This window comes from Tyto alba, unplaced genomic scaffold, assembly GCF_018691265.1.
Source record: "Tyto alba isolate M040663 unplaced genomic scaffold, T.alba_DEE_v4.0 Super-Scaffold_1000006, whole genome shotgun sequence".
Lineage (NCBI taxonomy): Eukaryota > Metazoa > Chordata > Aves > Strigiformes > Tytonidae > Tyto > Tyto alba.
Genome location: NW_024881272.1, coordinates 17,243,574 through 17,257,238, shown reverse-complemented (window position 1 = coordinate 17,257,238; position 13,665 = coordinate 17,243,574). Strand labels below are relative to the sequence as shown.

General features: G+C 39.1%; 1 protein-coding gene across 2 annotated transcripts in view; it reads right to left on the bottom strand.

Moving 5' to 3' along the window:
- Nucleotides 1-13,665, bottom strand: part of TGFBR3 (transforming growth factor beta receptor 3) — a 124,712-nt gene that overhangs the window by 105,131 nt on the left and 5,916 nt on the right. For both annotated transcript variants that reach the window (XM_042805405.1, XM_042805415.1), the window contains exon 2: nt 4,545-4,720. In XM_042805405.1, the coding sequence (XP_042661339.1) occupies nt 4,545-4,605 (61 nt within the window). In that variant the 5' untranslated portion in view covers nt 4,606-4,720. The remainder of the gene's footprint in view (nt 1-4,544; nt 4,721-13,665) is intronic.

Sequence of the window (13,665 nt, the reverse complement as noted above, 5' to 3'; positions counted from 1 at the left end):
CCAGAATGTGCTTTACTTCAGTCCAAATAATACAAGAGCCAAACTCTGTCCCTTGGTTCTCAACCTCTAACCACAATTTAAACAAACAAAAAATGCCACACCTCTGGCAACAAATATTTTGAGGAAAAAATAAAACTTACAATTTAATTACATCTGGGAAATACCCAGCAAACACTGTTTAAAAAGGAAGGAAATGTATGAGTGACTCCTGGCATTTTTTTGTTTTTGTTTTTTTAGATCACATCCTACACCTTCCAGTGGAAGGACTTTAAATTATACTTTGAAGGATCCTATATTGCTTTGGAAACACAGTTCTCAAGGGCAGGGGAAGGTCCTCTTTAAAAAAAAAATATGTCATGACAAGGCCTGTTTCTTTCTGTCATTATGCTGATTAACACGGTACCCATCACCACTATATTTGGGGTCACAGATCCAAAAGATACATTAGCTTACAAGCAAACAGCCTTATTGAAAATGAAGCACACATGCTCTGAAGAACATAAGATTACTTATAAGAACAAGTATGTAGAAAGAGAAAAAAAAAAAAAAAAAGCTAGACTAACAATACAGTAGAGAACCAGGGAATAAAGAGCTGTTGAAAGAAAACCATGCAGACCAACCTAATGTGAGCAGATAAACCTATAAGCTCAGTATTATAGAAAATGGGTAAATTCTTCAGTATATCCCATTCTTACAGTCTCTCCATCAGCCTGACCACAACCATGAAACTGTGTTACAAGGAGAGAGGTGTCTACAAGGCAAGCACAGGCAACACCAAATGACCAGGCATTTGAGGGAGAGAGAACATAACTGCATGGGCAACTTCTGGTTGGTATCAGATGCCACAGCACCACCAGAGGATCTACCCCAGAAGGCCAGAATGAGACCCCTGGCCAGTGCAGATCCACAGCCTGTATCTCCCTTCTATCTTATTTCCAGCTGAAGCATAAGGCAGTGTCGTAACCCAGGACAGGCAGGTAGGAAAAAAGAAGAAAAGAAGTTAAAAAAAAAAATTCCTATTCCTTCATGGCTGAACATATCTTGTTAAAGGTTTCACCCTCTGTGTCTAGGACAGGTATGAATTCCAGCTGGCCTCCAAGACATTTTATCAAAACCGACATGATATACCCAACTGCACAAATTTGGCAGCAAGTAAAATAAATATGTTTCAGCCTTTGATTTAAGCCACATTAGGACAGAATATTTTTGCTCCCAAGACAACAAAGCTAGGCTTGCTTATGAGGTTATCCAAGGCTGTAGCGTATGCAGTTCTGAATGTTTGTGTGGAGTTCCTACTGCAGGTTGCCAGGCTAAACTTAGTTTAAGCCCACTTCAAAAACATAATTCCTTCAGACAGGCAGGTAGTTTGCCAGCTGATCTCCTCTCCATCCCACCTTGGACTTTCCATAGGGAAGAAGAAAATCTCACAGTAATTAAGGTTCTCTTTTCAGTCTTTTTCTGTACAATTGAAGCTGTATAAGTGAGCTTACAAGAAATCTATGTACAAGCTAAAAGTACATCAGATTCAGATAAGCATTTAGCTACTTACATCAGGCAGTAAGAAGAGGTAGAGAAACAGACAAATATTCTTTGAATATTTATACAGACCATTTTCAATGCAAAGTTAGTGAGGTGTATTCTTTAAGCTATTAGCATGAAAAACATGCAGTTCTGTGGCTCAGGTTTGAATATGCACTGCTGTGCACCATGTCATCTAACTCAGGTTTTTTTGAATTAACACATTAGTACCTTAAAAAGCAAGAATGAAAAGAAAAACAAAACAAAACAAAAACAGCCACCACAGATTCTGTCTAGATGATCACTTACACCTGAAAAAATAACAATGCTGAAGATACTGGAAAGTCAGCAAGAAAACCTAAAACAGTAAGAACATTGTCAGTGTAGGACTGGCAAACAAAAGAAAGGTGTGCTCTCCTGCAGCAGACTCACTACTTCAGAAATAAAGAGTAAACTGAAAAAAGGTTCAATATATAAAAATCAACACCCTAGGGAGGTGGCATGCTGCCCCCTGCCTCCCCCAGGCTTCACCACAGGCATACAGGGATTTTATTTATACTTCTTATTTTATTTATACTTCCCAGTTTTATTTATACTAGTATGTTAGTGGTTCAAGCCTGAAAAAGTGTGGGTTCTGTACACTGGCAATTAAGAGCCAAGCCTGTGGTACCCTGGCCATCACACCAACAGCTCATGGGCACCTGCCACAGCTTTTTCCACACACAACTAGAACACGTTGCTTGCTTCCATCTGTGTTTCACCTACAGCCACAAGCTTCCTGCATTTAAAGTAAAACTGTTTGGGTTAACAGGACTTAGTGACTGCTAATAGAGAAATGTTGCAAAAGCTCTATCTAAACCTTCAGACAGCTGTCCTTCCTCAGCTGTAATTGTATCTGCCTAAAACCTCTCTCACTCTCCCCTCTCCTTCATCAGAGCCCATCAGTTCCTTATTGCTCTTATCTTACTGTACTCATGATACTTGGTAAAGGACATTAACTAGTTGTTCTCTTTAAGATTTTATTGCAAAAATAGGAAGCATGGAAGAAAACCAAAACCCACAAGACAGGCACAGCTAGAAACCACAGTGATAGTACTTCCTCACCTCCCTCTAACAAACTGTGACCCTTTCTACTCTCTTCAGCTATCTTCTTCCCAAAGTGGGAAGAATCAGTCTCCAAGAAAGAAGTAATTTTGAAGCTAGCCCTGCTCTGAGCAGGGGGCTGGACTAGACTTCCAGAGGTCCCTTCCAGCCAAAATCACTCTATGACTCGACTTGTGAATAAGCATCTGATCAAATCCAAGGCCACAGTGCTTTTTAAGAGTTTGTTTCAAGAATAGCTGCCAGAGGAAAACACAGAACTGGGGAGTAAAACCAAAAAAAAAACACAATAAACTTTAGGACAGACACGCTAAGGTTTCTGAACACTGAGTAACTTTATAATTGTAGAATTATATTGATAAGATTTTTAAATTAATGGCTTTTAATTAAAGCTGGTGTTAAGAGGTAAACTGACTTCTTAGGCAAGCAAAGTGGAATTGAGATTGTGATCAATTAAAACTTTTTCTTTTCTACACTGCATTTTCTTTTAAAGTAGATTTTTATGCATCTATAATGATTCACATTTACTCCAAGTAATCACTCTTCTCAGCCAAGACCAGCATTCATATCCTCAGCTCAAGCCACAGACACACTCAGACACACCCTGTATTGCTGAAAGTTCATCTGTAATGAAGCTATTGCAAAATGTTAGCATCACGTACTATTAAACAATCAAAATTACGAATGTTGGATGGATGCCTTAAGGAGGTCAGCCCCAGAGAAAGTCCCACAAGGCTTAAGGGCTTGAAACAACATCATTTTCCATGCTGACGATGAAAGGAAGCCAAATTGTAACACATTTAATTGCTCACCCCTCTCTCTTCCAAAGCTGGTCATCTTTTCCACAGTGAGGACATCTCAGATTTAAGCAAGCCATCTGTCCACTGTCCACTTTTCCCACTACCTCATTTTGACTGACTTGGCCTCTTCTCCAGTGACCCACGCTGTATGCAAGCTGGACACATACGAAGAGGCTTCCCCTTGCAACCACAGGAAGAACTTTGACAAACAAACATACTGAGAAGAATCACTTCAGCACTTGAAGAAACTACAGTATAAGCTAGGTACTAGAACTCCACGGATCTTTCCTTCCTCTGTCACAAGTTATTGCAACATACTGTTTTAAAAATCCTTATCTAGGACAAAATGTGGGACAGGAACAATCCCCATAAATGGCAGTGCATTTTCCTAACCTGAGACCTCCAGTAATGCTGACAACTGTTATTAAAAGGTCTTTGCCATCACCATTGACAGCTAACTTTAAAACAGAATAGACAACTGTCAGGGATAACCAAGGTGAAGTTTATCCCAATACAGCAGGAAGAATGGACGGACTCAGTGACTTATTATCAACCTTTCTGGGATTTTGTCAGAATTTTCTTTTTACAAACTAAAATAATTGGGACTTAATTCCAGATTGAAGGCAGCACTGAGCTGAGAGTACACCCTTTCAGCCCAACTCTGTAGAGAGACCCTAGCTCAGCTTCACCAGCACAACCTTGCACACAGGTTAATTAATCCAGTCTCCTGACAGAGCTAATAGTTCACCCTCAGCATCGTGTGCTGGCAAAGCTACCCTGCTTCCACTCCCAAAGGCTCCACAGCAATCTTCCCCTACATATGCGTCATGCAATTCCGTTTTTTTTAAATAAATAAATTACCAAAATCATTTACATTACTAGTACAGTTCATTAATGATTTTAAGGGGGAAGATTGGTGCAAGAAAATGCTCTTATAGGAACAGCATTGTTTCACACATCACCATACTAACAGTTATGATCACAATAGTTTTATATAAAACATTGATGTAAATATAAACTTTAGCTGACCTACATTTTTCCAGCATGAAAAAGTATTTTTCATCAATAATTCTGACTGTATACAATAAATTACACTGAACACATGATTTACATGACGACACCTACCTGCAGCTGCAAAGCACAAAATCATCAAAGTAAACAGTGAAGTCACACAACTTGAAGACATTTTTGCAAATGCTGTATCTTCTCAAATCAACTCCCTTTGTAGCTCTTCATGTAGATTTACTTCCTTTGAAATTTGTGGTATGTTTTGAAATTAAATCTTCCAGACTTTTAATTGCCTACAGAAATAAGTAAAAATACATTTTAATACAAATATAACTTACAGAAATATTACTAGATATTTAAAATTATCTCTCTTGTAACAAGAGAAACTGAATTCTCTCTTAAAGGGCTACTACAGGAGTGCATTTTATATTGCCAGATACACTAGGTACTGATAGCTTAAGTACTCTTCCCCCCTGTATTTCAGCACTTCTTTGCAGCTGTTGCTCTTTCATGTTATATACTGTGCAAGTTATGATCTACTTGGAAGTGAAACCCCAGAGTCCTTTCTGTCAACTAATACTGAAGTCCTGTTGAAGCCTGCCAGTGGTACTCATGGCCTCAGACATGCTTATTTTAAGTATTCAGACCTTCTCTGGGACATACAAACATTTGTTTATTTATCTGCTGCTATCTTTATTATACACATGTGCTCTAGCTGGTTTACAGGTAACACAATAAATTTAACTCATCATTTCTCAGTATCACAAATTCTGAAAACTTTTCAAGGCCACTTGACACTAAATATAAAGCTGCTCACAATCTTTAAGAGATTTCAAGACATGATATACCAGGTTAGTAAAACAACTTAAATGTGATATACAAATAAATGATGATACAGCTGATGCCTGCAAGCATTACAAAACATCAACATTTCTAACCACAGATTTTTGAGCAGAAACCCTTACTAGATTCACAATATCCTCTTATGTTTTTTGTTTTGTTTTGTTTTTTTTTTTTAAATCTATTCTCAGCCATCTAGACATCTGGAATGAGACTATAGACCAAGTAGGTAAAGAACCAGAACATTGGTATCACATTCAATCAAATAAAAATCTTGTCTACTTTACTTCATTACCAGCCTTCAGAAGCAGATGACAGGTGGTGCCTCAGCAGCCACTAACTCACCACAGATCAATGTAGACAACTATCACGGGGCTAAGCAATAGCAAAATGCTGAATCAGGACTGAAATCCTAACCGTGACAACATGAACACCATATAAAAAGTTCTTGCTGACATTAAAATGGAATTAAGTACAGAGTCAGACAAAAGGCTAGGCTCTGTTATACAGCATGTGCCATGCTGTGCACGATCAAAAACCTGCACAAGAAAAACCTGCACCTAGCCCAGCACTTACAGACAGATGCTGATAGCACTCTTACAGCTACGAGGAAAACACCAGAAACTCCTCCGCAGAGTTTCTCCACGGGTTATTCGGCAGAGGCGACACTGCCGTGTGCGGAGGGAGCTGCGGCTGCTCACCAAGAAAGGACTGACTGCCCAAGGCCAGAACCACGGCCTCCACGAGCTCCTTTGCTTGGCGCCCAGTTCCTACCACCTCTGCCCGGCCTTGGCGGTGCAGCAGCTCCGGCCTGAGCGGGAGGAGAGCTCCGGCGCGGCTCTGCGGGCTGCCGGGAGCACCCACGCTGCTGCTGGCCAGAAACCTGTTGGGCAAGGAAGGAGCTGAGTATTTATCACAACATGGGGTTTCATGCAGTTCTCTTTCAAGCTTAGAGTCCCATGTAAGAAGCACAATTGCTTTTGTTTCCTGTTTGCTTGTGACACACGGTATTTTAGGTGTGAATTCTGCAGCTGGTTCTCTCCCCTGTGTGCACCTTCTCATCGCCTCCCTTCCAGTGGCTTAGAACCCTTGTCAGACAACAACAGTGAATGAAGGAAACCTCTAGAGAAACTGTAACTCTAGTAATGCCACCTAGTAATCTTTAACTTCTACCTACTGTCACTCAATCTGGGGAAGAGGAGCTTACTTTTGATTCTGAACAGGTACACTTATCACTTTGCATAGTGTAAACAAGATCTGCGTATCTTGTTATCTGCTATGCACAAAGTTATGTACGATTAATGTACGATCAGATATCCCAAACTGGAGATTCTTTTCCATCACAATTAAATTATGAGCTTGTCACTATCTGTGAAAATATTTAGTCATACCAACCTAAAATCTTGACCTCAAAAATCAAGAACCTGTGAAACTATCCTGGGACGCTTAAAATAGCCTTAGCCACAAAAAAATCCCACCAAACTTCATTTTTGTTCTCTTCTATGCACTGTCCTTTTTAAAACTGCCCATGAACTTAGGAACAGATATTAATCTAAGAGGAAAAAAAAAAAAAATTGAGAAATGAGCGAATACCTACTTATATATCATTCATGTAACAACATCAGTTCTGTATAATTTTGCTTATTCCATCTTAAAACATATCAGCGTTACTGAGGCTGAATGTTTCACCACCTGCATGTTCTCTGGCACAAACTATTCTTCCCCGTGCTTGCTAGGATCAATACATCTAAAAAAACATTAAATGAGACTACAGCACTACCAACCACACAACACAACTGAGGTAACAAGACACTGCAATGAATTTCTATCATTAATAGCAAGACAAACAACATAGCCTCCTAAAGCAGCAATAGTCCACCTTACAAAGCTTGTGAAAATTATTCATCCTGAACCTACTGGAAGAGTTCAGTGAGTTCCTAGGTATCTCTCATCTCCCCCTAGAATGTAAGGTTATATAGCTAAATCCTCAAATCCATGAGGGATACTGAAATTTGTGGTAAATTACGGCCAACCTTTATTAAATATAAATGACAAATTGTTGACAAGTGTTGGACAATCCTTTAACACAGAAGTTTTTGAACATGAAAATCCAAATCAAACAGTTTAAATGCCAAAACAGCAAGCCATACGGAATTTATAACACATATTGAACATCATTTGAGAAATCAAACATAAGCTGGAATCATTTGTTGCTATTTCTCTAGATGAAAAGAAACCTAAATCTACTCAGTGAGAGTATTTGGTTGCTAACTCATTTTTTAAATGCTGCCATAAAGAAAAATTATCAAATACAGCAAATAATGAGATTTCTAGCCAGTCTTAACTATAAAGACCATCATAATGTCCTGCAAGATGCCATATGTGCAAACAAGCAATGAATAAGCATTCTGAAGCTGGAGTTACTGATGTATAACCATTTCATCAACAGCAATGAATGAAAGAGAAACTAGAAAGAGAGCAACTACAGCACATATGCTCAGTGATATACTGAATAGGAAAATATAAGACATTACTGCGATCATCCTTCCATTAGCACAAACCTCTCATTCCTCAGTGACATTTTTATAAGGCACATAGTTGTGCAGAAATAGGGAGCACAGGGAAAGAACTGGAGATAAAACAATGCTGCTGAGAGCAGCTGAGAATCCCATTCTGTGCCGACCACTTGAGTATGTTAAAAGGCGAAGTTTCAATTTGACTTTGATTTGGAAAGATGATTTAAAAGGGAGAGAGAATACACACACATTTCCATCTGTACATAAAAACAAGAAAGTAATTTGATTCCTACCGCAACCCACTGACCAATTCATGTACCAGGTATAACTTGGAGCAGCCGGTATATGATCAAGAAGCCCTAGGCTTCTACTCTGAGTCTGCCTGCTTGTAAAGGGTGAATAATGGAGACCTAAATGAAGATCAGGAAGAGCTTTCTAAAGAAAGGGCTCACTTGGTTGAGGACACACATTCACAAACTTAAAAAACAAGGGCAAATTTCAAATCTTCAAAGACAATGTGAAAAGGTGACAAACTTTCACATGAGTTTCAAGAATTTGAAACTCATGAGTTTCATGAATTTAGGATGGATGATATCCAAACTGTCAGCTACACCGCAGCAATTCAAGACAAAAGGCACACACAAAAATGCTACTAACAATTCATTTAAGAATAAACCTACTACGCAGGCATTTTGTCAGTATTTTGGAAAACCTGATCATCCTCACCTGTGACAGAAGTCATCTATGAAGCTGCTATTATGTGAGCATCTGACAGTACCAAAAAAAACAAACAAGAAAATAGAGAGAGAAAATAGAACAAGAAATAGAGTGAGAAAAATTCAGTGGTGGTGCAAAACATGTCAGATTTTGCTTCAGTGACCTGCTGTCACTAGAGGAGTATGTGAAACCCACAAACTAGAAAAAGTTGAAACAGTCCACAGAATAGGGGACATTTCCTTTGAAATAAGAGAAGAAAGCTGTGCAAAAGGATCAGGAACCTAAACTATTTACCCAAGAAGTAAACACAACTGTTAGTCAATTTGAGATCCAAAAGAAATTTCCGAGAGAATCATCTTTTCCTTTGGGGTATATCTGGGTAGCTATTTTTGTAACTGAGGTCACGAAAGGGCATATTAAAAGTATAATCAAAAAATCCCAACGAGGAAGAGGAAAAGAAGATGACGAGAGCTTTGGGTTTACTGAACAGTTTTCATGCCAATACTTTATACTACTACAAGCTGCAAGAAAGTCTGGCAAAAGAGGGCATCTGCAGCTGTAGCCACTGAAGTCTCTAAGAGGCAGAATCTGCTGGGATAATTTTCACTGGAGTTTGCTGTCATAAAGGCCACGGGCCCTGATAAAAGTGAGGGTCTAAAAAGCACATAAGAGCCTGTCTCATTGAAAAGTATCATTTTGCAGATGCAATCAAGAATGAGTGTTGCTAGGAACATCAGGAAGGATCTTAGTGCTACTAGATTTCATGAGGTTTGAAAGAAGACTGGGGGAGTGGAAGGGGGGAAAAACATTTTTAAGTATGTGAGGACAAGAAGAGGAGGAAGTATGAAGTTTGAATTTGATTTAAAGTAGGAGCCCCTAATCTCCATAATTTTACTGCACAAAGCTTAGCAAGAAACCAGTGAAAAATATGATGCTTTTGGAAGACACTGGGACATGTTGACTGGCCTATGAGTGTGGCCAGCCACAGATGGACAGATCTCATTGCTACTCTAAGCTCGAGGACAACAAATGCTCCTTAACTCAATGGTATTTAAAAGAATCTGACTTTGGTAGGGCCAGCAGCAGTAAGCACAAATCACTTCAGTACACTACTGGTATCTCTCTACCTTTCATTAACCAAAATACTTTTTCTTTGTAAAAATGTGCTACTCATCTTCCACAGAATTCCAGTCTTTTCTGGATTTTTAATGCTATTCCTTGAACTAAAAAGTCACCTTTAATACTACAACATTACCAAAGAATTCAGAAGCTAAAAGCATGATGCTTACTCTTAAAAAAACACCTTTCCCCTAAGGATTTCCCAGCACTCACAGGAGCTACCAGGACAGTGGTATGGATGTTACTAAGAAATTAAGTTCTGTGTTGCTCTGACACCAGCAGAAAGGTATCCCATCCCCATGCCTGCTTACTGATCTCGAAAATGGGGACAGGACACTGCTCTACAGTGCCTGAAGAACTACACATGTAAATGACCAAGTAGAAGCACTAGGATTAAGCTCTGTCTTCAGAACATTTGAGCACCTTTCTATTCAGCCTGTTTCTGTCCTTCTAGCAAAATACCCATTACATATTACTTGAGATCAGTGGTCTCCTAGCTTCCATTTTTACCCACTTTTTTTGCTCTTGTTAAATTTATTTTTGACTATTTTCTCAAAGCTTCTCTGCACAGTCCAACCTAGCAATATATATGCCTGCAGGTGGCCACAGCCACAGATTTGGGGGTGTTTCTGTTTCCTATTAAAGGCTTCCATAGCATAGGAATTTGCCACATTTATTGCTGGATTGGATTCTTATTGCTTTATTTTCTCCTTTTGTTTCTGTTCCCTTAAGCCTTTTCCCCAATAGTCACCATCTGTTTCTTTAATCACTACCTACATTTCCCATACAAGTTCTTCCCTTGCCTTAACTCTATCCTCCTCATTGCCTAACCTTTTCCTTTACTGCCTGAAGAATAACTTCCACTTCCTCTTCTCCTTATCGCCATGGACTCTGGTAATTCCCTCCTCTTTCCACGCACGGTACCAGAGGTTGCACAGCTCTCTATGACAGAGCCAAAAATCCTCCTCCTCTAAGACACATCACAAGTCCCACCGAAGTGAACGGGGATACTTGAGCGAAGCCAGCAGGATCTGTCCCTTTGTGTTGTTTTGCCATAGCAACGTGAACCCAAGTTTCTAGGCCATCCAAGGCGGCCTTCACAGCCAAAGCTTTTTCACTTTTTGTTTGTTTGTTTTACGCATGGCAACCATGTAGCTTACTTAACCAGTTTTTCTCCCATTTGTCCATGTTGGTCCCCTATGCAAATGCAATGAATACATGCATTCCGTGAAAAAGGCAATCATTTGTAATCAAGTACACCCAAGCTCAATTAAAAAAAAAAAAAAAAAAAAAAAAAAAAATCACAGTTAACTACACATGCAGTTCTATAAACTTAGGAAGAAAACAGTTTTTGAAAGAGTTTATTTATATCCTAGTCCTATTAAATATGCATTTCCTTTTTCATTACATGACATTTATCCTCTGTCAATTCTGCGTGATTTGCACACGTGCAGGTCAGAAAGCTGGCTAATAGTGTTAGCAAATATTAATGTGGAATTGCAAATTTGTATCTCTTTTTTTAATGGCTATATCCAAGGCATATACATGAGGTTCCACCATTCAGAACTCAAAACAGTAACTTATTCATAAACTATTAAGGGGACAACAACAAAGTGGTTTTGTTTTCAGGGAATACATGAATAGTAATAAAACTAAAAATCCTGACATATCAAAAGCCTAGGAAAAAAGTAACTCTAATGTCCTGCAGTTCACATGCTGCTGTGCTTGTAATGGGACATTTCAACAAGTCCCAGTTAAAGGCTATGGGAACTGGACAAGTGCCAAGGGAAGATGTTTTATGCCATTTAGCAATTGTGCCCCTCTATTCCATGTGACATTTGTTTTAACATTTTGTTTACTTATTTTCTTATTAATGTATTACAATGTAGCCTGCCAAATTACAGGAAGCCACAAAATACACACAAATGAGTCCATAAAAGATGTGAAACCATTCCACCTTTTTACTAACGGTTTACTGGGGTTGATTTTGTTACCTGGTATGTATTTCACTCACAGCTAGCACGAAGGTCCAGTTTGGATGAGGGTGTCTATTCTCAGTATCATTTCATAACCAACTTTCCCTTCAGCTTCCCAACTTTTTTTTTTTTTTTTTTTTTTAATCACCTGACTTGAATTGCTGGGAGTTTAGATCAGAAAAAAAAAAGTCGTGACACCAGACACTGTGGAAGTTTCAGCTGAATAATCATTGCACAATATAGCACAAAAGTAAGAAACAGTTTACAGAAACAGGATAAAAATCATACTGTTGTATGTTCCCAGGACTTCCCTTCCCCCAAACACAGGGAGGGATGCAGCTGAATCTTTATAGGCTGAGGGGCAAGATTTTTGCTTACCCAGTGTAAACAAGAGAATAGCCTCTTACAGGATCAGGATGTAGGAGGGTTTCAATAGGTGGAAGGGAAGGAAGTGCATTCGTGAGTCTTTTAGTGGAAGGAGTACACAAGACTCTTCCACAAGAAGGAGACTGGAACAGATTCTTTTTGGACAACAGCAGAAATTCCTAGAGGTTACCAAGTCTCTACAGAAGGGAGCACACATGGCACGGATGACAGAGTTTAACAAGACCAACACCCTACATGGATCTTGAGTACCGAAACAGAACTTTTCTACTTTAAAGTAAATCCCTCGGGGATATCCTACATCAGAGCATCTCTAAAGGGAGTGGAGAAAACAAGATGTTGGGATGTTGTACGGTTCTTGTACTATAATGGCTCGAGCAATCTGCAATCTAGTACCAGCTTTAGTCATGTATTTTCTGTACAACTCGCAGTTAGTCTGCTCTTTTCACATGCAAAAAAGTCATAACAGGACCTCAACATGGCCACAGCAGCCCGCTCATAACACCTACCTGAGACAACACTACTTCAGGCAGTTCTGTCTTCTAGTTAGAAGATGGATGAAAAAAAACTCACTGTTCTTACCAGGGAATACCAGTGTCACAATTACATGCCATCTTCCTGATGAACATTCAGGTAGCAGAAGGAGGAAGCGAGCAGACTTCTAGACTTCTATATGTGCATACATAAAGACTTCATGGCAGCCCAAGAAATCTATAAGTCTCAAATCTACATTTAAATGAAACTCAGGTTCCCAATGAGCTCGACCAGTAATATCCCACAACAACTAACAGGAGCCAGGCTCACGTTTTTTAAATGGGACTTGCTGCTTATGAAAAGTTTACCCCAAAACAAAAACATACCTAGTGCATAGGAATCTTCAGGCTGAACAAGAAGATCATGAATTGCATTAAGCAAATCTCTACAACCTTTCCTCCTCATAGTTAAATTTCTTTGGCCTAATTACTTTTTTTTTTTTTTTCTTTTTTTTTTTTACGGTTTCTAATTAGAAACAGAATAGGTTTCCTGGCACTGGACTATCTTACTTTTCACAAACACAGTAGCAGCCAACAACCTCACACAAATTTCATTTATCTTAAGCTTTAGTTGGCTCAGTTTCTAATTGCACACCTAAACTAAACAGCTAACAGCTCTAATGTACCTATCAAGAGAGATATAACGCTAGGGAAGGCATCTCCTTGTGAAGAAGGAGCCATAGCAGGATGGAAAGTTACCAACAACTCATCAAGGCTTCTTCCTCTCAGGGTAAATGATTTCAGTACCTTATTCTGTCAGTGAATGCTCAATGCTGTTATTTTTTTCAAGACTAAACTGCAAAACCTTAGAAATATTCTACCTGGAATCTTCCTACCAGGAAAAAAGCTAAATCAAGTTCTATTGGATTTAAAATCTTGAAATTCAGAAAAGTGTTCTTGAAACCATTGCCTACAAATACCCAAAATTCTCTGGGATAATTGTGAGAAACCCATAAGGGGTAATAATGAAAAATAAGATCATAGCATTCAACATAAATTTGCTATATAAGGAAGCCATCCTCTTGAGGGGCAAGGGGAGGAGTGGTGCCAGAAGGTGGTCAGTAAATTGAACAGGACTGAAAACCAGCATTTTCCATTACATGGGAATTGGACGAGGTGATACAAATCAGCCCTCCCCACTGCCGCCAGCCAT